This window comes from Salmo trutta, chromosome 17 (genome assembly GCF_901001165.1).
Source record: "Salmo trutta chromosome 17, fSalTru1.1, whole genome shotgun sequence".
NCBI lineage: Eukaryota > Metazoa > Chordata > Actinopteri > Salmoniformes > Salmonidae > Salmo > Salmo trutta.
Window position 1 is genome coordinate 1,114,495 of NC_042973.1, and position 25,043 is coordinate 1,139,537.

The window sequence follows — 25,043 nt, forward strand, 5'->3', positions numbered from 1 at the left end:
TATAGTGGGGGCTGGTGAATGGCCTCTATAGTGGGGGCTGGTGAATGGCCTCTATAGTGGGAGCTGGTGAATGGCCTCTATAGTGGGAGCTGGTGAATGGCCTCTATAGTGGGGACTGGTGAATGGCCTCTATAGTGGGGGCTGGTGAATGGCCTCTATAGTGGGAGCTGGTGAATGGCCTCTATAGTGGGAGCTGGTGAATGGCCTCTATAGTGGGGGCTGGTGAATGGCCTCTATAGTGGGGGCTGGTGAATGGCCTCTATAGTGGGGGCTGGTGAATGGCCTCTATAGTGGGAGCTGGTGAATGGCCTCTATAGTGGGGCTGGTGAATGGCCTCTATAGTGGGCGCTGGTGAATGGCCTCTATAGTGGGGGCTGGTGAATGGCCTCTATAGTGGGGACCAGCCTCTATAGTGGGGGCTGGTGAATGTCCTCTATAGTGGGGGCTGGTGAATGGCCTCTATAGTGGGAGCTGGTGAATGGCCTCTATAGTGGGGAAAAAACCCTGGTCCCTATTGGTGGCAAAGTTCTACACATTTTGCCATGGGGCATAGAGAACATTTGACCGTTTTTTTACAAGGAGCCTTGTGCTGCTAAGTAACATATTTTTTTTTTTATTACTTAAACTGCAGCTAGACATCAGTCAGAGCTGTCTGCCGATCGAATGCCTGTCCTGAATTCTCCTCCAAGTCTAGAAGTGCTACTGAAGAACAATATGAGTCTGATGCCGAACAGAAATTACATTTAAGAAGCTTTTTAGATCTGGGTTTATTAAACACAGCAAGATATTTGTTATGTGTTTTATCTTTATTTTCCTGCTTGAAAAACGCAGAACGTGTTAACACGACCCTTTTTAGTTTAAGTTGCTAAGTAAGTGGCTGAATTAATAAGGTGATGATGGGGCATCGTCTTGTGTTAGCTTTCTGCCATGTTTGAGAAGTCAAAGCCCCTTTGGATCAGTTATCTGTACAATACTATGTAAATAGCCAGGTAAATTACACTTCAATGCCTGTGTGCTTCTAAGAATTCATCGTTCAGCACTTCACTCACAGTTCGCACACATCTATTTTTTGTCGCAAATGCGAGTAAAATGGTCGTACTTTAGAGCCCTGGCTCCAGAACTTTGGCGTCTACTTAAGTATTTTTATTTTTTTTAAACCTCATGCTTTGGTCTGAATGTTTCAATGTGTAGTTCATACATGCGTAATCTATGAGCAGAATTACGGTTTTACCTCAATTAGCCACCAAATCCTTAGTTTGAAAGTGACTGTTTTTTGGAAGCTGTGCAGTGCCACTTTCCCCCTCGTACGCCAGCCCCCGAGTTCCAGCCAATGAGCTTCAGCCCCTCGCCATTTGAGTGACAGTAGGCAAGATGCACACACAGCGGAGAAAGAGGGAGCCAATGACGTGCTGCACAGATATGACACAGTACTCCCATTTTGGCTCTTCAGCGCTACAGTCAAAGCTACTGGTTAAAATTGATGCAAATCTTCCGGAAAAGTCTCTTTTAGGGCTTTAATCCATGATTGTTTGTCCCCAGGCTGCTCTCTGGGGTGAAGAAACACTTTATATTCCAGCATCAGGATGGGAAAGTGGTGGTCAGGAATGATGTGGTGGTCACCCACCTGACTAACGTAAGACTACAGTCTAATCATTACATGTTTATATTAACAATCTGGAACAAATTGGTCTCTAACATTGGAGTTCCCTGTCTAACCCCATCTCTCTCTCTCCTCTCTCTGTCCCTCTCTTTTTCTCTCTCTCTCCTCTCTCTGTCCCTCTCTTTTTCTCTCTCTGTCCCTCTCTCTGTCCCTCTCTTTTTCTCTTTCTCCTCTCTCCTGTCTCTCTCCTCTGTCCCTCTCTTTTTTCTCCTCTTTCTCGTGTCTCTGTCTCTCTTTTTCTCCTCTCTCTCCTGTTTCTCTCCTCTCTCTTTCTCCTCTCTCTCTTTTTCTCCTCTCTCCTTTTTCTCCTCTCTCCTTTTTCTACTCTCTCCTCTCTCTCTCTCTTTCTCCTCTTTCTCCTCTCTCCTTTTTATTCTCTCTCTCCTCTCTCTCTCTTTTTCTCCTCTCTCTCTCCTGTCTCTCTCCCTGCTAGAACTGCCTACGGTCGCTGTTGGAGCACATAGCAGTCTATGGCCAGGCAGTGTTCAGGCTGCAGAGGTTTATAGACGAGGTAACGGGGTACGACACTGAGCCCTGCCCTCCAGGCTCGTACTCCTCTAAGCAGGGCACCGAGCCTCCCTTCAGGACTTACCAGGCTTTTGTCTGGGCCCTCTACAAATACTTCACCTCCTTCAAACAGGAGCTCACCACCATAGAGAGAGACCTCATAGGCAAAGGCAGGTTTACCGTTCATCGTTAATTGTTGATTTGTTTATCCTGTGGCTTTTGTCTGATGTTATTAGAGTTGCAAAATTCTGCTAACTTCCATGTCGTGGTCGGAGGTGACACTGTTATAACCTGTTATAACCTCTAGATGAGTCGGTGACCCCGTTCTAACCTTTAGATGAGACGGTGACCCTGTTATAACCTCTCGATGAGACCGTGACCCTGTTATAACCTCTGTAGATGAGACGGTGACCCTGTTATAACCTCTGTAGATGAGACGGTGACCCTGTTATAACCTGTAGATGAGACGGTGACCCTGTTATAACCTGTAGATGAGACGGTGACCCTGTTATAACCTCTGTAGATGAGACGGTGACCCTGTTATAACCTCTCGATGAGACGGTGACCCTGTTATAACCTCTAGATGAGACGGTGACCCTGTTATAACCTCTAGATGAGACGGTGACCCTGTTATAACCTCTAGATGAGACAGTGACCCTGTTATAACCTGTAGATGAGACGGTGACCCTGTTATAACCTCTCTAGATGAGACGGTGCCCCTGTTATAACCTCTGTAGATGAGACGGTGACCCTGTTATAACCTCTCTAGATGAGACGGTGACCCTGTTATAACCTCTGTAGATGAGACGGTGACCCTGTTATAACCTGTAGATGAGACGGTGACCCTGTTATAACCTGTAGATGAGACGGTGACCCTGTTATAACCTCTAGATGAGACGGTGACCCTGTTATAACCTGTAGATGAGACGGTGACCCTGTTATAACCTCTGTAGATGAGACGGTGACCCTGTTATAACCTCTGTAGATGAGACGGTGACCCTGTTATAACTTCTCGATGAGACGGTGACCCTGTTATAACCTCTAGATGAGACGGTGACCCTGTTATAACCTCTCGATGAGACGGGGACCCTGTTATAACCTCTCGATGAGACGGTGACCCTGTTATAACCTCTGTAGATGAGACGGTGACCCTGTTATAACCTCTGTAGATGAGACGGTGACCCTGTTATAACCTCTCGATGAGACGGTGACCCTGTTATAACCTCTGTAGATGAGACGGTGACCCTGTTATAACCTCTGTAGATGAGACGGTGACCCTGTTATAACCTCTCGATGAGACGGTGACCCTGTTATAACCTCTGTAGATGAGACGGTGACCCTGTTATAACCTCTGTAGATGAGACGGTGACCCTGGCGGGGGTGCTGGACAGACTGAGCCCTCACCTGGCCCAGATCAAGGTGCTCCACAAGGTGTTCTGTACGGGCGTGGCAGAGGTCCCCCCTGAGACTCCTAACGTGGTGAGGGCATCACACCTGCTCAACACACTCTACAAGGCTATCATAGAGTACGACAGCGTGGGAGAGGCATCCCAACAGGCCGTGAGTATTTGTGTTTACGTGTCTGTGAGTGAGAGTTAATGGACTCCGTGTCTGTGACCGTGTCTGTGAGGGAGAGTTAATGGACTCCGTGTCTGTGACCGTGTCTGTGAGGGAGAGTTAATGGACTCCGTGTCTGTGACCGTGTCTGTGAGGGAGAGTTAATGGACTCCGTGTCTGTGACCGTGTCTGTGAGGGAGAGTTAATGGACTCCGTGTCTGTGAGTGTGGCCATGCCTGGTTTTGTGCGTTTCTGTGAGGGAGGGTTAATGGACTCCGTGTCTGTGAGTGTGTCTGGTTTTGTGCGTGTCTGTGAGCGTGTCTGTGAGTGTGTCTGGTTTTGTGCGTGTCTGTGAGGGATGGTTAATGGACTCCAAACCGCCAGGTGTAACTGTCTAACTCCTCTGACCTAGGTGGCTCTGTTATTCTCTCTGTGGACGGAGACAGTCCGACCGTACCTGGAGATCGTGGATGAATGGATCGTTCATGGTCACCTGTTTGACCCCGCTAAAGAGTTCATCATTCAGAGGTATGGAACAAGCCGAGCTTCTGGACGCGTCATGAGCGCACTTAGGCCTGGCGTCCCTCAGGGTACATGGGCCCTTGATGAAGGGTCTCTTCACATGGCCTGACCGTGTTGGGTGTCATCTGTCATCACCCTATTCCCTATGTAGTGCACTACTTTAGACCAGAGCCCATAGGGAATAGTGCACTACTTTAGACCAGAACCCTATTCCCTATGTAGTGCACTACTTTAGACCAGAACCCTATTCCCTATGTAGTGCACTACTTTAGACCAGAGCCCTATTCCCTATATAGTGCACTACTTTAGACCAGAGCCCTGTTCCCTATATAGTGCACTACTTTAGACCAGAGCCCATAGGGAATAGTGCACTACTTTAGACCAGAGCCCATAGGGAATAGTGCACTACTTTAGACCAGAGCCCATAGGGAATAGTGTGCACTACAGGGAATAGGGTGCCATTTTAGAGACGTATATGTTTGTTAGCTGATCCTTGGAAATAATATAGAAATAGACCTATTTTAACACTGAAAAGGCTTTTTCTAAATTAAAACGTCCATGTGACATTGCTACATTAAAGGATATGTCATGCAATTTCAATTTCTGAATTAAACAACCAAGTATTCAATGTGTTTTTTTAATGATATGCACGATTTATATATGAAAGCTCACATAGTATAATGTACAGTATGTATTAAGGTGTCTGTAATAGAATAAACATGGCATAAATGAATGTAGATGTTCATAAAGTGGGGGGGGGGGGGTTCCAAGATGGAGGCGTGCTTCAACACAGCGCCCCCTGTATTAGTCATCTAGTGTGTATATAAATCGATGGTCCTGACCCCTACCTTGTCTGTATCTCCCAACCCAGGAACAAGGACGTACCAGTGAATCACAGAGACTTTTGGTACGCCACCTACACCTTGTACAGTATCTCAGAGACGGTGGAGAGCGAGGAGAAGCTGAGTGACGCGGCCAGCGGCAGCAGCGGAGGGGAGCAGGCATCGAGATCTCAGCTCACCATGGTCTCCTTCCTCAAGCCGGTCCTCAAACAGATCATCATGGCTGGGAAGAGCATGCAGCTCCTCAAGAACCTGGACTGTAAAGAAGCTGAGCAGACTGATGGCTCCACTAGAGGTCAGTGTTGGTCTGTAGAGGCTGAGCAGACCGATGGCTCCACTAGAGGTCAGTGTTGGTCTGTAGAGGCTGAGCAGACCGATGGCTCCTCTAGAGCTCAGTGTTGGTCTGTAGAGGCTGAGCAGACTGATGGCTCCTCTAGAGGTCAGTGTTGGTCTGTAGAGGCTGAGCAGACCGATGGCTCCACTAGAGGTCAGTGTTGGTCTGTAGAGGCTGAGCAGACCGATGGCTCCTCTAGAGGTCAGTGTTGGTCTGTAGAGGCTGAGCAGACCGATGGCTCCACTAGAGGTCAGTGTTGGTCTGTAGAGGCTGAGCAGACCGATGGCTCCTCTAGAGCTCAGTGTTGGTCTGTAGAGGCTGAGCAGACTGATGGCTCCACGAGAGGACAGTGTTGGTCTGTAGAGGCTGAGCAGACCGATGGCTCCACGAGAGGTCAGTGTTGGTCTATAGAGGCTGAGCAGACCGATGGCTCCACGAGAGGTCAGTGTTGGTCTGTAGAGGCTGAGCAGACCGATGGCTCCACGAGAGGTCAGTGTTGGTCTGTAGAGGCTGAGCAGACCGATGGCTCCATGAGAGGTCAGTGTTGGTCTGTAGAGGCTGAGCAGACCGATGGCTCCACGAGAGCTCAGTGTTGGTCTGTAGAGGCTGAGCAGACCGATGGCTCCACGAGAGCTCAGTGTTGGTCTGTAGAGGCTGAGCAGACCGATGGCTCCACGAGAGGTCAGTGTTGGTCTGTAGAGGCTGAGCAGACCGATGGCTCCACTAGAGGTCAGTGTTGGTCTGTAGAGGCTGAGCAGACCGATGGCTCCACTAGAGGTCAGTGTTGGTCTGTAGAGGCTGAGCAGACTGATGGCTCCACGAGAGGTCAGTGTTGGTCTGTAGAGGCTGAGCAGACCGATGGCTCCACGAGAGGTCAGTGTTGGTCTGTAGAGGCTGAGCAGATCGATGGCTCCACGAGAGGTCAGTGTTGGTCTGTAGAGGCTGAGCAGACCGATGGCTCCACGAGAGGTCAGTGTTGGTCTGTAGAGGCTGAGCAGACCGATGGCTCCTCTAGAGGTCTGTAGTTCATCTTTAGCTGGTCTGTTGCTGGTCTTTAGTTGCTCGGTTGCTGGTCTTTAGTTGGTCTGTACTTCATCTTTAGCTGGTCTGTAGCTTTTCTGTAGCTCGTCTATAGCTGTTTGATACTTAATCTTTAGCTGGTGTGTAGCTGGTCTGTAATTGGTCACCAGGCTAGTGTTTCCAGTGCAGAGTGTGGTACAGAGAGATGTGTTTGAGATGGGAGACAGGGGAGTTTGACTACTGCTTATGGCTGTTTATTTGCTCAACTACCGACAGCAAACTGTTTTTCAGAATATACAGTATTATGGAACCATAAGATTGTATTCCTATCTCATCCCCGAGCCTTGAGCTATAATCTAGCGAAGTATGGCCATATGGTACAAAACACCTGCTTACTGCTTGAGTTCCTAATGTTCTCTGTATGTTTTAGATGCAGAAAGGAAGAGCTTGTACACTCTTTTCCTGGAGTCTGTTCAGTCCCGCCTCCGTTGCCGGGACGACTCCCCCACGGATACGGTCACCGAGCAACAGGCCACTAAGCAGAGCCTGATCAAGATGCAGTCGATTGTAGCTCAGCATCTACAGATGGACGACATACATGACCCTCTACTGGCCATCAACTTCGCCAGGTGAGTGGAGGAGAGTACACTTGGACCGAGGCGGAGCGTGGTAGAGACAAAAAAAAATCCAAGATGGCGTAGCAGTGGGGATGTCTGTTTTGATTGTCTTGTCCCGTCCCTTGTATATATCGTTTTTCTTCGTATATATTTTGTATACATTTCTATTCTTTTTTTAAATCTCATTTTCCATCTACGGACTGAACATACTGTCCTGCAACCCGCCTCACCCAATGTGGTATGGATCTGCTATTTATTACACTTTAGAACCGGAACCCCCTTCAGAAGCTAGCCAGCTAACTACCTAGAAGTTAACCTCGAACTAGGCCCATCTCCCGGCTAGCCGAAGAGATTCCATCAAGCGACCCCTGGGCTTCAATTACCTCTTTTGCCAATTGTCCTGGACCCTTTGCTGCCGACACGGAGCCCCGCCGATCCATCACGACTGGTCTACCGAGGTAACCGCCCGAGGGGGATTCTGTCCCGACGCAAGCGCCAATTAGCCTGGAGCTAGCCTGGAGCTAGGCCCTTCTCCCGGCTAGCCAACGAATTCCATAAGATAATTCCTGGGCTTCAATACCTCTTCTGCCAATTGGCCTGGACTCTTTGCTGCCGACACGGAGCCCAGCCGATCCATCACGACTGGTCTGCTGATGTAACCGTCCGAGGGGGTTTCTGTCCCGAAGCAAACGCCAATTAGCCTGGAACAAGCCTCGAGCTAGGCCCTTCTCCCGACTAGCCAAAGAATTCTGTAAGATAATTCCTGGGCTTCAATACCTCTTCTGCCAATTGGCCTGGACTCTTTGCTGCCAACACGGAGCCCCGCCGATCCATCACGACTGATCTGCTGACTTAACCGTCCGAGGGAGTTTCAACAGACTCTCTCATTGCGACGTCCCCTGAGGCCCATCTGTTAGCCTGCTGCTAGCCCCGGCCTGCTAGCTGTCTGAATCGCCGTGCCTCCAGCTCACCTAGGTACTCATTGGACCCTATGATCACTCGGCTACACACGCCTCTCCCAAAAGTCAATATGCCTTGTCTATTTCTGTTTTGGTTAGTAATTTTTGTCGTATTTCACTGTAGAGCCTCCAGCCCTGCTCAATATGCTTTAGCTAGCCCTTATGTTCTACCCCCCACTCATGCGGTGACCTCACCTGGTTTAAATGGTGCCTCTAGAGACAAAACCTCTCTCATCGTCACTCAATGCCGAGGTTTATCTCCACTGTATTCACATCCTAGCATACCCTTGCCTGTACATTATGCCTTGAATCTATTCTTCCGCGCCCAGAAATCTGCTCCTTTTACTCTCCGTTCCAAACGCACCAGACGACAAGTTATTTTAGCCTTTAGCCGTAACCTTATCCTACTCCTCCTCTGTTCCTCTGGTGATGTAGAGGTTAACCCAGGACCTGCAGCCCCCTGCACCACTCCCACTCCCCAGGCGCTCTCATTTGTTGACTTCTGTAACCATAAAAGCCTTGGTTTCATGCATGTTAACATTAGAAGCATCCTCCCTAAGTTTGTTTTATTCACTGCTTTAGCACACTCCGCCAACCCTGATGTCCTTGCCGTGTTTGAATCCTGGCTTAGGAAGGCCACCAAAAATCCTGAAATATCCATCCCTAACTATAACATTTTCCTACAAGATAGAACAGCCAAAGGGGGCGGAGTTGCAATCTACTGCAGAGAGAGCCTGCAGAGTTCTGTCATACTATCCAGGTCTGTGCCCAAACAACACCTGGCTACTCCTACCCTGGCCAACATCTCAGCACCCCCTGCAGCAAGTTGCCCAACCCCCCCCCCCCTCCCCTGCTTCTCCTTCACCCAAATCCAGACAGCTGATGTTCTGAAAGAATTGCAAAATCAGCTGGGCTAGACAATCTGCACCCTCTCTTTCTAGAATTATCCGCCGAAATTGTTGCAACCCTTATTACTTGCCTATTCTCAACCTCTCTTTCGTATGGTCTGAGATTCCCAAAGATTGGAAAGCTGCCTCAGTCATCCCTCTCTTCAAAGGGGGAGACACTCATGACCCAAACTGTTATAGACCTATATCTATCCTACCCTGCCTTTCTAAGGTCTTCGAAATCCAAGTTAACAAACAGATTACCGACCATTTTGAATCCCACCGTACCTTCTCTGCTATGCAATCTGGTTTCAGAGCTGGTCATGGGTGCCCCTCAGCCACGCTCAAGGTCCTAAACGATATCATAACTGCCATCGATAAAAGACAATACTGTGCAGCCATCTTCATCGACCTGGCCAAGGCTTTCGACTCTGTCAATCACCGTATTCTTATCGGCAGACTCAATAGCCTTGGTTTCTCAAATGACTCCTTCGCCTGGTTCACCAACTACTTCTCAGACAGAGTTCAGTGTATCAAATCAGAGGGCCTGTTGTCCGGACCTCTGGCAGTCTCTATGGGGGTGCCACAGGGTTCAATTCTCAGGACGACTCTCTTCTCTGAATATATCAATGATGTCGCTCTTGCTGCTGGTGATTCTCTGATCCACCTCTACGCAGATGACACCATTCTGTATACATCTGGCCCTTCTTTGGACACTGTGCTAACAAACCTCCAGACGAGCTTCAACGCCATACAACTCTCCTTCCTTGGCCTCCAACTGCTTTTAAATGCAAGTAAAACTAAATGCATGCTCTTCAACCGATTGCTGCCCGCACCCGCCCGCCCGACTAGCATCACTACTCTGGACGGCTCTGACCTACAATATGTGGACAACTACAAATACCTAGGTGTCTGGTTAGACTGTAAATTATCCTTCCAGACTCACATTAAGCATCTCCAATCCTAAATTAAATCTAGAATTGGCTTCCTATTTCGCAACAAAGCATCCTTCACTCATGCTGCCAAACATACCCTCGTAAAACTGACCATCCTACCGATCCTTGACTTCGGCAATGTCATTTACAAAATAGCCCCCAACACTCTTCTCAGCAAACTGGATGTAGCCTATCACAGTGCCATCCGTTTTGTCACCAAAGCCCCATATACTACCCACCACTGCGACCTGTATGCTCTCGTTGGCTGGCCCTCACTTCATACTCGTCGCCAAACCCACTGGCTCCAGGTTATCTATAAGTCCCTGCTAGGTAAAGCTCCGCCTTATCTCAGCTCACTGGTCACCATAGCAACACCCACCTGTAGCACGCGCTCCAGCAGGTATATCTCACTGGCCATCCCCAAAGCCAACTCCTTCTTTGGCCGTCTTTCCTTCCAGTTCTCTGCTGCCAATGACTGGAACGAATTGAAAAGAAGCGCTGCAGCTGTACATAGTCCATCTGTAAATAGCCCATCCAATCTACCTACCTCATCCCCATATTGTTTTTGTTTACTTTTCTACTCTTTTGGACACCAGTATTTCTAGTTGCACATCATCATCTGCACATCTATCACTCGTGTTCATTTGCTAAATTGTAATTATTTTGCCTCTATGGCCTATTTATTGCCTACCTCCCTACTCCTCTACATTTGCACACACTGTACATAACTAGAAAAGTCTTTGTTTTCTATTGTATTATTGACTGTACGTTTGTTTATGTGTAACTCTGTTATTTGTGTCGCACTGCTTTGCTTTATCTTGGCCAGGTCGCAGTTGTAAATGAGAACTTGTTCTCACCTGGCCTACCTGGTTAAATAAAGGTGAAATAAAAATAAATAAATAAAAATTCTTCCAAAGACCAATTAGTGGAAAAACTATCATTGAATTAGAATATCTTGATTATGTTAAGTTTTATCTTGGTTGGTCCCTCCAGAAAGAGTAACTCTAACCCCAGCTCTGGTTGGTCCCTCCAGAAAGAGTAACCCTAACCCAGCTCTGGTTGGTCCCTCCAGAAAGAGTAACCCTAACCCAGCTCTGGTTGGTCCCTCCAGAAAGAGTAACTCTAACCCCAGCTCTGGTTGGTCCCTCCAGAAAGAGTAACTCTAACCCCAGCTCTGGTTGGTCCCTCCAGAAAGAGTAACTCTAACCCCAGCTCTGGTTGGTCCCTCCAGAAAGAGTAACCCTAACCCAGCTCTGGTTGGTCCCTCCAGAAAGAGTAACCCTAACCCAGCTCTGGTTGGTCCCTCCAGAAAGAGTAACCCTAACCCAGCTCTGGTTGGTCCCTCCAGAAAGAGTAACCCTAACCCAGCTCTGGTTGGTCCCTCCAGAAAGAGTAACCTGGTAACTCCTCATTTCCATCCCCCTCTCCAGGCTGTACCTGGAGCAGAGTGACTTCCACGAGAGGTTCTCAGGCGGCGACGTGATCGTGGACCGTTCGTCAGAGTCGGTGACGTGTCAGACCTTTGAGCTGACGCTGCGTTCCTGCCTCTACCCACACATCCAGAAGAGGTACATCGAGTGCTGTGGTAACCTCATGACCACCCTGAAGAAAGACTACAGGTAAAGTTACTACGTCTGTCTGTTGTTACTCTATCTCATGTCTCTGGTCCTCCAGGTGTCTCTCTGTCATTACTCCATCTCATGTCTCTGGTCCTCCAGGACCAGGTGTCTCTATCTCATGTCTCTGGTCCTCCAGGTGCCTCTCTGTCATTACTCTATCTCATGTCTCTGGTCCTCCAGGGCCAGGTGTCTCTATCTCATGTCTCTGGTCCTCCAGGACCAGGTGTCTCTATCTCATGTCTCTGGTCCTCCAGGACCAGGTGTCTCTATCTCATGTCTCTGGTCCTCCAGGTGTCTCTCTGTCATTACTCTGTCATGTCTCTGGTCCTCCAGGTGTCTCTCTGTCATTACTCTCTCATGTCTCTGGTCCTCCAGGTGTCTGTCTATCTCATGTCTCTGGTCCTCCAGGTGTCTGTCTATCATTACTCTATCTCATGTCTCTGGTCCTCCAGGTGTCTCTATCTCATGTCTCTGGTCCTCCAGGACCAGGTGTCTCTATCTCATGTCTCTGGTCCTCCAGGACCAGGTGTCTCTATCTCATGTCTCTGGTCCTCCAGGACCAGGTGTCTCTATCATGTCTCTGGTCCTCCAGGTGTCTCTCTGTCATTACTCTGTCATGTCTCTGGTCCTCCAGGTGTCTCTATCTCATGTCTCTGGTCCTCCAGGACCAGGTGTCCCCCTGCAGGTGTTCATTCTTCCCTTGTACTTCATTGATCAATTAAGGTCATTGACCAAGTTCATTGAAACATACCAGGTACAGTATCATTGAGTGGGTATAGGCTTCATCCCAAATGACACACTATTTCCTATATAGTGCACTACTGTTGATAACTGTTTCCTTTATCAGGGCTGCCCAACCCTCTTCCTGGAGATCTACCATCCTGTAGGTTTTCAGTCCAACCCTCTTCCTGGAGATCTACTGTCCTGTAGGTTATCAGTCCAACCCTCTTCCTGGAGATCTACTGTCCTGTAGGTTTTCAGTCCAACCCTCTTCCTGGAGATCTACTGTCCTGTAGGTTTACAGTCCAACCCTCTTCCTGGAGATCTACTGTCCTGTAGGTTATCAGTCCAACCCTCTTCCTGGAGATCTACCATCCTGTAGGTTTTCAGTCCAACCCTCTTCCTGGAGATCTACTGTCCTGTAGGTTTTCAGTCCAACCCTCTTCCTGGAGATCTACCGTCCTGTAGGTTATCAGCCCAATCCTCTTCCTGGAGATCTACTGTCCTGTAGGTTTACAGTCCAACCCTCTTCCTGGAGATCTACTGTCCTGTAGGTTATCAGCCCAATCCTCTTCCTGGAGATCTACCATCCTGTAGGTTTTCAGTCCAACCCTCTTCCTGGAGATCTACTGTCCTGTAGGTTATCAGTCCAACCCTCTTCCTGGAGATCTACTGTCCTGTAGGTTTTCAGTCCAACCCTCTTCCTGGAGATCTACTGTCCTGTAGGTTTTCAGTCCAACCCTCTTCCTGGAGATCTACTGTCCTGTAGGTTTTCAGTCCAACCCTCTTCCTGGAGATCTACTGTCCTGTAGGTTATCAGTCCAACCCTCTTCCTGGAGATCTACTGTCCTGTAGGTTTTCAGTGCCCTATATAGTGCACTAGTATGGATAACTGTTCCCTATATAGTGCACCACAGCCCTATTGGCCTTGGTCAAAAGTAGTGCACTATATAGGGAATATCGTATCATTTGGGACTCATTAATAGTCCCAGTACTGTAGGACTGACTAGCACAGGTGTCCCTGGCCCCTCCCCCAGGCCCTATACTAACCCTAACCTTTAACCCCCAGACTGCTGGAGTACCTCCAGTATGACTTCTACAGCTGTTATAGGCCCTATACTAACCCTAACCTTTAACCCCCAGACTGCTGCGGACCTCCAGTATGACTTCTACAGCTGTTATAGGCCCTATACTAACCCTAACCTTTAACCCCCAGACTTCTACAGCTGTTATAGACCCTATACTAACCCTAACCTTTAACCCCTAGACTGCTGGAGTACCTCCAGTATGACTTCTACAGCTGTTATAGACCCTATACTAACCCTAACCTTTAACTCCTAGACTGCTGGAGTACCTCCAGGCCATGAGGAACTACTTCCTGTTGGAGGCAGGAGACACCATGTATGACTTCTATACAGCCATCTTTGATAAGGTCCTGGAGAAGGAGAGCTGGCAGCAGCTGGCGTTCCTCAACGTTCAACTGCAGGAAGCTGTGGGACAGCGGTGCCCAGAGGACAGCAGCAGGTACTGACTGGGCTCTCGTTGGTTACACCCCACACTGACTCTCATTGGTTACACAGCCACACTGACTGGGCTCTCATTGGTTACACAGCCACACTGACTGGGCTCTCATTGGTTACACAGCCACACTGACTGGGCTCTCATTGGTTACACAGCCACACTGACTGGGCTCTCATTGGTTACACAGCCACACTGACTGGGCTCTCATTGGTTACACAGCCACACTGACTGGGCTCTCATTGGTTACACAGCCACACTGACTGGGCTCTCATTGGTTATACCCCACACTGACTGGGCTCTCATTGGTTACACTCCCACACTGACTGGGCTCTCATTGGTTACACTCCACACTGACTGGGCTCTCATTGGTTACACTCCCACACTGACTGGGCTCTCATTGGTTACACAGCCACACTGACTGGGCTCTCATTGGTTACACAGCCACACTGACTGGGCTCTCATTGGTTACACAGCCACACTGACTGGGCTCTCATTGGTTACACAGCCACACTGACTGGGCTCTCATTGGTTACACAGCCACAGTGACTGGGCTCTCATTGGTTACACAGCCACAATGACTGGGCTCTCATTGGTTACACAGCCACACTGACTGGGCTCTCATTGGTTACACAGCCACACTGACTGGGCTCTCATTGGTTATACCCCACACTGACTGGGCTCTCATTGGTTACACAGCCACACTGACTGGGCTCTCATTGGTTACACTCCACACTGACTGGGCTCTCAGTGGTTACACTCCCACACTGACTGGGCTCTCATTGGTTACACTCCCACACTGACTGGGCTCTCATTGGTTACACCCCACACTGACTGGGCTCTCGTTGGTTACACAGCCACACTGACTGGGCTCTCGTTGGTTACACAGCCACACTGACTGGGCTCTCGTTGGTTACACAGCCACACTGACTGGGCTCTCGTTGGTTACACTCCCACACTGACTGGGCTCTCGTTGGTTACACTCCACACTGACTGGGCTCTCGTTGGTTACACTCCCACACTGACTGGGCTCTCGTTGGTTACACTCCACACTGACTGGGCTCTCATTGGTTACACTCCCACACTGACTGGGCTTTCATTGGTTACACTCCACACTGACTGGGCTCTCATTGGTTACACTCATTGGTTACACCCCACACTGACTGGGCTCTCAGTGGTTATGGTTTGTTATGGTTTTGAGAGATTTCAGTGAGTTGATAGGCTAACTAATCATACAGGATGTAATATCAGCAATAGCGGTAGGCTAATAGTTGTGATGTTTTATCCATTTTGATGGCATAGAATTTATTGTCACAAAGTAAATTACAAAATGTATGTTTTCCAGGTTGTCCATCTTCCTGGAGACGATAGACCCAGTCAGAAAGAAACAGCCTGTTAATAATCTGGACGGTTTGACCCTCAGTTACAAGGTGAGCCACCTACCAACCTTGTCCACATGATAACAGGGTGGCTGCAGATCCGACTTTTCCCTGACCATTTTTTCACCGTATTAAAGGTCCCGAAGCTTCTTCTCATGTGCGGATCATGTTCTGTGTTTCTTTACCTCTACTTTAAACACACGTTTCTGTGGTCTCCTTCCCTACACGTTTCTGTGGTCTCCTTCCCTACACGTTTCTGTGGTCTCCTTCCCTACACGTTTCTGTGGTCTCCTTCCCTACACGTTTCTGTGGTCTCCTTCCCTACACGTTTCTGTGGTCTCCTTCCCTACACGTTTCTGTGGTCTCCTTCCCTACACGTTTCTGTGGTCTCCTTCCCTACACGTTTCTGTGGTCTCCTTCCCTACACGTTTCTGTGGTCTCTTTCCCTACACGTTTCTGTGGTCTCCTTCCCTACACGTTTCTGTGGTCTCCTTCCCTACACGTTTCTGTGGTCTCCTTCCCTACACGTTTCTGTGGTCTCCTTCCCTACACGTTTCTGTGGTCTCCTTCCCTACACGTTTCTGTGGTCTCCTTCCCTTCCCGTTTCTGTGGTCTCCTTCCCTACACGTTTCTGTGGTCTCCTTCCCTTCACGTTTCTGTGGTCTCCTTCCCTACACGTTTCTGTGGTCTCCTTCCCTACACGTTTCTGTGGTCTCCTTCCCTACACGTTTCTGTGGTCTCCTTCCCTACACGTTTCTGTGGTCTCCTTCACGTTTCTGTGGTCTCCTTCACGTTTCTGTGGTCTCCTACACGTTTCTGTGGTCTCCTTCCCTACACGTTTCTGTGGTCTCCTTCACGTTTCTGTGGTCTCCTACACGTTTCTGTGGTCTCCTTCCCTACACGTTTCTGTGGTCTCCTTCCCTACACGTTTCTGTGGTCTCCTTCACGTTTCTGTGGTCTCCTTCCCTACACGTTTCTGTGGTCTCCTTCTCTACACGTTTCTGTGGTCTCCTTCACGTTTCTGTGGTCTCCTTCACGTTTCTGTGGTCTCCTTCACGTTTCTGTGGTTTCCTTCACGTTTCTGTGGTCTCCTACACGTTTCTGTGGTCTCCTTCCCTACACGTTTCTGTGGTCTCCTTCCCGTTTCTGTGGTCTCCTACACGTTTCTGTGGTCTCCTTCCCTACACGTTTCTGTGGTCTCCTTCCCTACACGTTTCTGTGGTCTCCTTCACGTTTCTGTGGTCTCCTTCCCTACACGTTTCTGTGGTCTCCTTCCCTACACGTTTCTGTGGTCTCCTTCCCTACACGTTTCTGTGGTCTCCTTCCCTACACGGTTCTGTGGTCTCCTTCCCGTTTCTGTGGTCTCCTTCACGTTTCTGTGGTCTCCTTCCCTTCGCGTTTCTGTGGTCTCCTACACGTTTCTGTGGTCTCCTTCACGTTTCTGTGGTCTCCTTCACGTTTCTGTGGTCTCCTACACGTTTCTGTGGTCTCCTTCACGTTTCTGTGGTCTCCTACACGTTTCTGTGGTCTCCTACACGTTTCTGTGGTCTCCTTCCCTACACGTTTCTGTGGTCTCCTTCACGTTTCTGTGGTCTCCTTCCCTACACGTTTCTGTGGTCTCCTTCACGTTTCTGTGGTCTCCTTCCCTACACGTTTCTGTGGTGTCCTTCACGTTTCTGTGGTCTCCTTCCCTACACGTTTCTGTGGTCTCCTTCCCTACACGTTTCTGTGGTCTCCTTCACGTTTCTGTGGTCTCCTTCCCTACACGTTTCTGTGGTCTCCTTCACGTTTCTGTGGTCTCCTTCACGTTTCTGTGGTCTCCTTCCCTACACGTTTCTGTGGTCTCCTTCCCTACACGTTTCTGTGGTCTCCTTCCCTACACGTTTCTGTGGTCTCCTACACGTTTCTGTGGTCTCCTTCCCTACACGTTTCTGTGGTCTCCTTCCCTACACGTTTCTGTGGTCTCCTACACGTTTCTGTGGTCTCCTTCCCTACACGTTTCTGTGGTCTCCTTCCCTACACGTTTCTGTGGTCTCCTTCACGTTTCTGTGGTCTCCTTCACGTTTCTGTGGTCTCCTACACGTTTCTGTGGTCTCCTTCCCTACACGTTTCTGTGGTCTCCTTCACGTTTCTGTGGTCTCCTACACGTTTCTGTGGTCTCCTTCCCTACACGTTTCTGTGGTCTCCTTCCCTACACGTTTCTGTGGTCTCCTTCCCTACACGGTTCTGTGGTCTCCTTCCCGTTTCTGTGGTCTCCTACACGTTTTTGTGGTCTCCTTCACGTTTCTGTGGTCTCCTTCCCTTCGCGTTTCTGTGGTCTCCTTCCCTACACGTTTCTGTGGTCTCCTTCACGTTTCTGTGGTCTCCTTCCCTTCGCGTTTCTGTGGTCTCCTTCCCTACACGTTTCTGTGGTCTCCTTCCCTTCGCGTTTCTGTGGTCTCCTTCCCTACACGTTTCTGTGGTCTCCTTCCCTACACGTTTCTGTGGTCTCCTTCCCTACACGTTTCTGTGGTCTCCTTCACGTTTCTGTGGTCTCCTACACGTTTCTGTGGTCTCCTTCACGTTTCTGTGGTCTCCTACACGTTTCTGTGGTCTCCTTCACGTTTCTGTGGTCTCCTACACGTTTCTGTGGTCTCCTACACGTTTCTGTGGTCTCCTTCCCTACACGTTTCTGTGGTCTCCTTCACGTTTCTGTGGTCTCCTTCCCTACACGTTTCTGTGGTCTCCTTCACGTTTCTGTGGTCTCCTTCCCTACACGTTTCTGTGGTGTCCTTCACGTTTCTGTGGTCTCCTTCCCTACACGTTTCTGTGGTCTCCTTCACGTTTCTGTGGTCTCCTTCCCTACACGTTTCTGTGGTCTCCTTCACGTTTCTGTGGTCTCCTTCCCTACACGTTTCTGTGGTCTCCTTCACGTTTCTGTGGTCTCCTTCCCTACACGTTTCTGTGGTCTCCTTCCCTACACGTTTCTGTGGTCTCCTTCCCTACACGTTTCTGTGGTCTCCTACACGTTTCTGTGGTCTCCTTCCCTTCACGTTTCTGTGGTCTCCTTCACGTTTCTGTGGTCTCCTACACGTTTCTGTGGTCTCCTTCCCTACACGGTTCTGTGGTCTCCTTCCCTTCACGTTTCTGTGGTCTCCTTCACGTTTCTGTGGTCTCCTTCCCTACACGTTTCTGTGGTCTCCTTCCCTACACGTTTCTGTGGTCTCCTTCCCTACACGTTTCTGTGGTCTCCTACACGTTTCTGTGGTCTCCTTCCCTACACGTTTCTGTGGTCTCCTTCACGTTTCTGTGGTCTCCTTCCCTACACGTTTCTGTGGTCTCCTTCCCTACACGTTTCTGTGGTCTCCTTCCCTACACGTTTCTGTGGTCTCCTACACGTTTCTGTGGTCTCCTTCCCTTCACGTTTCTGTGGTCTCCTTCACGTTTCTGTGGTCTCCTACACGTTTCTGTGGTCTCCTTCCCTACACGGTTCTGTGGTCTCCTTCCCTTCACGTTTCTGTGGTCTCCTTCACGTTTCTGTGGTCTCCTTCCCTACACGTTTCTGTGGTCTCCTTCCCTACACGTTTCTGTGGTCTCCTTCCCTACACGTTTCTGTGGTCTCCTACACGTTTCTGTGGTCTCCTTCCCTACACGTTTCTGTGGTCTCCTTCACGTTTCTGTGGTCTCCTTCCCTACACGTTTCTGTGGTCTCCTTCCCTACACGTTTCTGTGGTCTCCTTCCCTACACGTTTCTGTGGTCTCCTACACGTTTCTGTGGTCTCCTTCCCTTCACGTTTCTGTGGTCTCCTTCACGTTTCTGTGGTCTCCTACACGTTTCTGTGGTCTCCTTCCCTACACGGTTCTGTGGTCTCCTTCCCTTCACGTTTCTGTGGTCTCCTTCACGTTTCTGTGGTCTCCTACACGTTTCTGTGGTCTCCTTCCCTACACGGTTCTGTGGTCTCCTTCCCTACACGTTTCTGTGGTCTCCTTCCCTACACGTTTCTGTGGTCTCCTTCCCTTCACGTTTCTGTGGTCTCCTTCCCTACACGTTTCTGTGGTCTCCTTCACGTTTCTCACTGTCATTTGTGGAAGTTTTACCGTTTTACTTTTTTTTTGCTCATTTTTTTTTGGTGGGGTATATTCTTTAAACTGCATTGTTGGTTAAGGGCTTGTAATTAAGCATTTCACTCTAAGGTGTACACCTGTTGTATTTGGGGCATGTGACAAATAAAATTAGATTTGAACCATGTAAAAATTGCCAACAAATTAAAAACATTGCAGCCTGCAGGTAGAAAATAGCCTGATTTATTTTTTAAATAAATATCCTTTAAATCACATTGGCTACACATGGCCTGTCTGCAACAAACTGGAAACATTGCATCTACTATTAACTAATAGGTCAAACCTGAAGCTTGTGCTATCGAACCTGCAACATGATATAAAATATTCTGGGCCCTGAGAGTTTCCTGCTCCAGTGAGCTCTGGGACAGACACAGCTGGAGACTATTTGATTAAGGTGGTGAGAAGCAGTGGTTGACTTGGGCAGGAGATCAGCGGACCCGAGTACCGGCACCTCAAAATCTCCTGCTCCTCTTGTAGAATATCAGCTCAAGTTGTTTTGTGGAGCTCCTGAACCTACTGAGGACTGAAACCTATTTCAGTCCAGGTCGAGCATCGATAAGAAGGTAGGCTTATTTTATGATGTTTCCACTGGATCGGAGCAGGACGTGTTTCCCCTTTTTATCGGAAAGAGCGAGTACTGGAATGATTTTACAAATACATTTGAGGAACTATTGTAATTCTCAGTGGATGTGAAAACAGACTTTGTTTGCTTGATGTTTTGAGGTGAACACTTTACTTTGAGAAGCTCCACGGGGTCATGGTGGTGCGTTAAGCCAATCAGAAATACTATCAGATCCCCAAATGGGCACATTGATATGCCAACCTGGCCTTCAGGTAGCCTATAGGACTACTCTTCTATGCGTGCGCGTCTTTACTCAACATTGACAGGAACGCTCCAAACTAAAGACAATGACTAAATTGACAGAACTCGTAAATGGAATGATATTAACCAGAACTATTGTAGATTTTTTTTTTAATTATAGGAGTAAAGGGTAAATGTTGTACTGGTGATATATGTAATTGGGGAATTGATAAACACTAACAATCAAACACAAACAATTCACACAATGAAGTTATGAAACAATGAATGTGCACAAATTGGCAGGAGAGAGGAAGTGTATTGTGCATCTGGTCGCATGGTCAATCTGACGTCTCCATTGGCCCATGCAGCATTTATGGTGACACGGCCTCAGCAGAAGGGCGATCATACTTCTAGCGTTTTGCTGAGCAGTGCAGCGCTGCTAAAAACCAGCCGTTTCCAGCTACAATAGTGATTTACAACATGAACAACGTCTACACTGTATTTCTGACCAAACTGATGTTATTTTAAATGGACAATTTTTATTTTTTTTGCTTTTCTTTCAAAAACACTTGACTTGATTTGATTAAAAGGAGCGCCATTCATTGGTCAGAGCAGCCTGTTCTCCACGTGTAGAGCAGAGACGGTATGCAGAAGCTTCTGGATCTTCAGACCGGGGGAGGAAAGGTCAGGGGACAGATGAATCAGCAGCCACACTATACTCTTACTCTGCAGTAGATGAAATGTGACTAGTGTACCTCCCCAAGCGGCACCCTATTCCCTATATAGTGCACTACTTATGGTCCCTGGTCCAAAGCCCTATGTTCAAAGTTTAATTTGACCATTTGTAGGTATCAGAAAACACAGGAATATGGGACTTAGTGCACGAAACAGTTCAGAGTGCCGTTTGGGATTCATTCTATGTTTGTGTTGTGGATTGTCCTGAAGGTGCCGTTTGGGATTCATTCTATGTTTGTGTTGTGGATTGTCCTGAAGGTGCCGTTTGGGATTCATTCTATGTTTTGTGTTTGTGTTGTCCTGAAGGTGCCATTTGGGATTCATTCTGTGTTTGTGTTGTCCTGAAGGTGCCCTGGCCTGTTGACATTGTGGTCAGCTCAGAGTGCCAGAGGATCTACAACCAGGTGTTCCTGCTGCTGCTGCAGATCAAATGGGCCAAATACAGTCTGGACACGCTGACCTTCAGTGGTAGGTCTAGTATTACTCTGTCTCTGTCGTTCTCTCTCTCGCCCCTCTCTCTTCTCTCTCTCTCTCTCTCTCTCTCTCTTCTCCTCTCTCTCTCCCCTCTCTCTCTCTCTCTCTGTCTCTCTGTCTCTCTGTCTCTCTCTCTCTCTCTGTCTCTCTCCTTGTCTTTCTCTCACTTCGAATCTCAATTCTATAAACTTTATTGGCATGGACACAAGTAAACGTATAACAACATAATGATTTGAAATAGTGAATTGATGTCCGTTCAAGAACAGCACCCTTCTTGACTAGAACATCTCCTGTTTTAAGATGACCTTAGAAAAGTTTACCTACCTGGGAATTGAAATTACAAAACTGTACTGTTCTGTATTTTAAGCTAATTTCCCCCTTCAGATGCATAAATTCAAAGCAAACAGAGTTCTGAAGAACGATCCCCTTATCCCTACTGGGAAGAGCTAATATCTATTCCAGAACGATCCCCTTACCCCTACTGGGAAGAGCTAATATCTATTCCAGAACGATCCCCTTATCCCTACTGGGAAGAGCTAAAGCCATCAGGATGGTTTTCCTCCTCCAACACACATCTATTCCAGAACGATCCTATATTTCTGAACAAATCCATTTATAAGCAACTGGACTCTATTAGAAAACAGTTAATTTGGACTAAAAATCACATGCTAAAAATCAGTATGCGAATTGGTGTGGATCTAGGGTTTCTGGGATGGTGGTGTTGATGTGAACCATGACCAGCCTTTCAAAGCATTTCATGGATACAGATGTTAGAGCTACGGGGCAATGGTCATTTAGACAGGTTACCTTGGCGTTCTTGGGCACAGGGACTATGGTGGTCTGCTTAAAACATGTAGGTATTACAGACTCTGACAGGGAGAGGTTGAAAATGTCAGTGAAGACACTTGGCAGCTTGTCAGCGCATGCTCTGAGTATGCATCCTGGTAATCCGTCTGCTTCACAATAAAATACATTTCAAATACGCTGCTCAAAAAAATAAAGGGAACACTAAAATAACACATCCTAGATCTGAATGAATGAAATAATCTCATTAAATACTTTTTTCTTTACATAGTTGAATGTGCTGACAACAAAATCACACAAAAATAATCAATGGAAATCCAATTTATCAACCCATGGAGGTCTGGATTTGGAGTCGCACTCAAAATTAAAGTGGAAAACCACACTACAGGCTGATCCAACTTTGATGTATTGTCCTTAAAACAAGTCAAAATGAGGCTCAGTAGTGTGTGTGGCCTCCACGTGCCTGTATGACCTCCCTACAACGCCTGGGCATGCTCCTGATGAGGTGGCGGATGGTCTCCTGAGGGATCTCCTCCTAGACCTGGACTAAAGCATCCACCAACTCCTGGACAGTCTGTGGTGCAACGTGGCGTTGGTGGATGGAGCGAGACATGATGTCCCAGATGTGCTCAATTGGATTCAAGTCTGGGGAATGGGCGGGCCAGTCCATAGCATCAATGCCTTCCTCTTGCAGGAACTGCTGACACACTCCAGCCACATGAGGTCTAGCATTGTCTTGCATTAGGAGGAACCCAGGGCCAACCGCACCAGCATATGGTCTCACAAGGGGTCTGAGGATCTCATCTCGGTACCTAATGGCTGTCAGGCTACCTCTGGCGAGCACATGGAGGGCTGTGCGGCCCCCCAAAGAAATGCCACCCCACACCATGACTGACCCACCGCCAAACCGGTCATGCTGGAGGATGTTGCAGGCAGCAGAACGTTCTCCACGGCGTCTCCAGACTCTGTCACATGTGCTCAGTGTGAACCTGCTTTCATCTGTGAAGAGCACAGGGCGCCAGTGGCGAATTTGCCAATCTTGGTGTTCTCTGGCAAATGCCAAACTTCCTGCACGGTGTTGGGCTGTAAGCACAACCCCCACCTGTGGACGTCGGGCCCTCATACCACCCTCATGGAGTCTGTTTCTGACCGTTTGAGCAGACACATGCACATTTGTGGCCTGCTGGATGTCATTTTGCAGGGCTCTGGCAGTGCTCCTCCTGCTCCTCCTTGCACAAAGGCGGAGGTAGCGGTCCTGCTGCTGGGTTGTTGCCCTCCTACGGCCTCCTCCACGTCTCCTGATGTACTGGCCTGTCTCCTGGTAGCGCCTCCATGCTCTGGACACTACGCTGACAGACACAGCAAACCTTCTTGCCACAGCTCGCATTGATGTGCCATCCTGGATGAGCTGCACTACCTGAGCGACTTGTGTGGGTTGTAGACTCCGTCTCATGCTACCACTAGAGTGAAAGCACCGCCAGCATTCAAAAGTGACCAAAACATCAGCCAGGAAGCATAGGAACTGAGAAGTGGTCTGTGGTCACCACCTGCAGAACCACTCCTTTATTGGGGTTGTCTTGCTAATTGCCTATAATTTCCACCTGTTGTCTATTCCATTTGCACAACAGCATGTGAAATTTATTGTCAATCAGTGTTGCTTCCTAAGTGGACTGTTTGATTTCACAGAAGTGTGATTGACTTGGAGTTACATTGTGTTGTTTAAGTGTTCCCTTTATTTTTTTGAGCAGTGTATATCAAACAACAAAGGTCAAATACGATTTTCTCTCTCAAAACATGAGGGATTTCTGAATGTCATGACCACAACACGTGTTAATGCTGGATTGTTTCCTCCTATAGATTTGACATTAGCAGCTAAGCGGTTGGAAGGGACACCAGAGGAGGTGAAGGCTAAGCGGTTGGAAGGGACACCAGAAGAGGTGAAGGCTAAAGAGCCAATCAACCAGCAGATCCACAGGATGTTTCTGCTGAGGGTCAAACTGATGCACTTCGTCAACAGCCTTCACAACTACATTGTGACGAGGGTAAGAGGTTCTCTGACATAGTGAACATGACTAGGGTAAGAGGTTGTCTGAGACATAGTGAACATGACTAGGGTAAGAGGTTCTCTGAGACATAGTGAACATGTATTACTCCTAGTCAAGTTCAAAGGTCATCATTGGAAGAGATAGAAGTAGCCAGTTCTAGTTGTAGTTCTAGGTCTAGTTGTAGTTCTAGGTCTGGTTGTCGTTCTAGGTCTGGTTGTAGTGCTAGTCTAGTTGTAGTGCTAGTCTAGTTGTAGAGCTAGTCTAGTTGTAGTGCTAGTTGTAGTCTAGTTGTAGTGCTAGTCTAGTTGTAGTTGTAGGGCTAGTCTAGTTGTAGTTCTAGTTGTAGTCTAGTTGTAGTGCTAGTCTAGTTGTAGTGTAGTGCTAGTCTAGTTGTAGTGCTAGTCTAGTTGTAGTGCTAGTCTAGTTGTAGTGCTAGTCTAGTTGTAGTGCTAGTTGTAGTGCTAATCTAGTTGTAGTGCTAGTTGTAGTGCTAGTCTAGTTGTAGTGCTAGTTGTAGTCTAGTTGTAGTGCTAGTCTAGTCGTAGTGCTAGTCTAGTTGTAGTGCTAGTTGTAGTGCTAGTCTAGTTGTAGTTCTAGTGCTAGTCTAGTTGTAGTGCTAGTCTCGTTGTAGAGCTAGTCTAGTTGTAGTGCTAGACTAGTTGTAGTGCTAGTCTAGTTGTAGTGCTAGTTGTAGTGCTAGTCTAGTTGTAGTGCTAGTTGTAGTGCTAATCTAGTTGTAGTGCTAGTTGTAGTGCTAGTCTAGTTGTAGTGCTAGTTGTAGTGCTAGTTGTAGGGGTAGTGCTAGTTGTAGTTGTAGTGCTAGTTGTAGTTGTAGTGCTAGTCTAGTTGTAGTGCTAGTCTAGTTGTAGTGCTAGTCTAGTTGTAGTGCTAGTCTAGTTGTAGTGCTAGTTGTAGTGCTAGTCTAGTTGTAGTGCTAGTTGTAGTGCTAGTCTAGTTGTAGTGCTAGTTGTAGTGCTAGTCTAGTTGTAGTTCTAGTGCTAGTCTA

The 25,043-nt window shown here is 48.1% G+C and overlaps 1 protein-coding gene and 1 long non-coding RNA gene across 3 annotated transcripts in view; one reads left to right on the forward strand and one right to left on the reverse strand.

The window, feature by feature from the left end:
• The window catches only part of tubgcp5 (tubulin gamma complex component 5), a 54,466-nt gene that overhangs the window by 12,801 nt on the left and 16,622 nt on the right, over positions 1-25,043 (forward strand). For both annotated transcript variants that reach the window (XM_029695338.1, XM_029695339.1), the window contains exons 9-19: positions 1,540-1,633; positions 2,094-2,337; positions 3,525-3,727; positions 4,137-4,252; positions 5,118-5,383; positions 6,873-7,071; positions 11,271-11,459; positions 13,521-13,703; positions 15,043-15,127; positions 21,062-21,182; positions 23,850-24,034. In XM_029695338.1, coding sequence (XP_029551198.1) covers positions 1,540-1,633; positions 2,094-2,337; positions 3,525-3,727; positions 4,137-4,252; positions 5,118-5,383; positions 6,873-7,071; positions 11,271-11,459; positions 13,521-13,703; positions 15,043-15,127; positions 21,062-21,182; positions 23,850-24,034 — 1,885 coding nt within the window. The remainder of the gene's footprint in view (positions 1-1,539; positions 1,634-2,093; positions 2,338-3,524; positions 3,728-4,136; positions 4,253-5,117; positions 5,384-6,872; positions 7,072-11,270; positions 11,460-13,520; positions 13,704-15,042; positions 15,128-21,061; positions 21,183-23,849; positions 24,035-25,043) is intronic.
• On the reverse strand, positions 13,229-13,579 carry LOC115151421 (uncharacterized). Its single transcript, XR_003867287.1, has 3 exons — positions 13,534-13,579; positions 13,383-13,459; positions 13,229-13,309 (listed from the first exon to the last, which is right to left on the reverse strand). It is a non-coding gene; the product is annotated as an uncharacterized LOC115151421 (long non-coding RNA).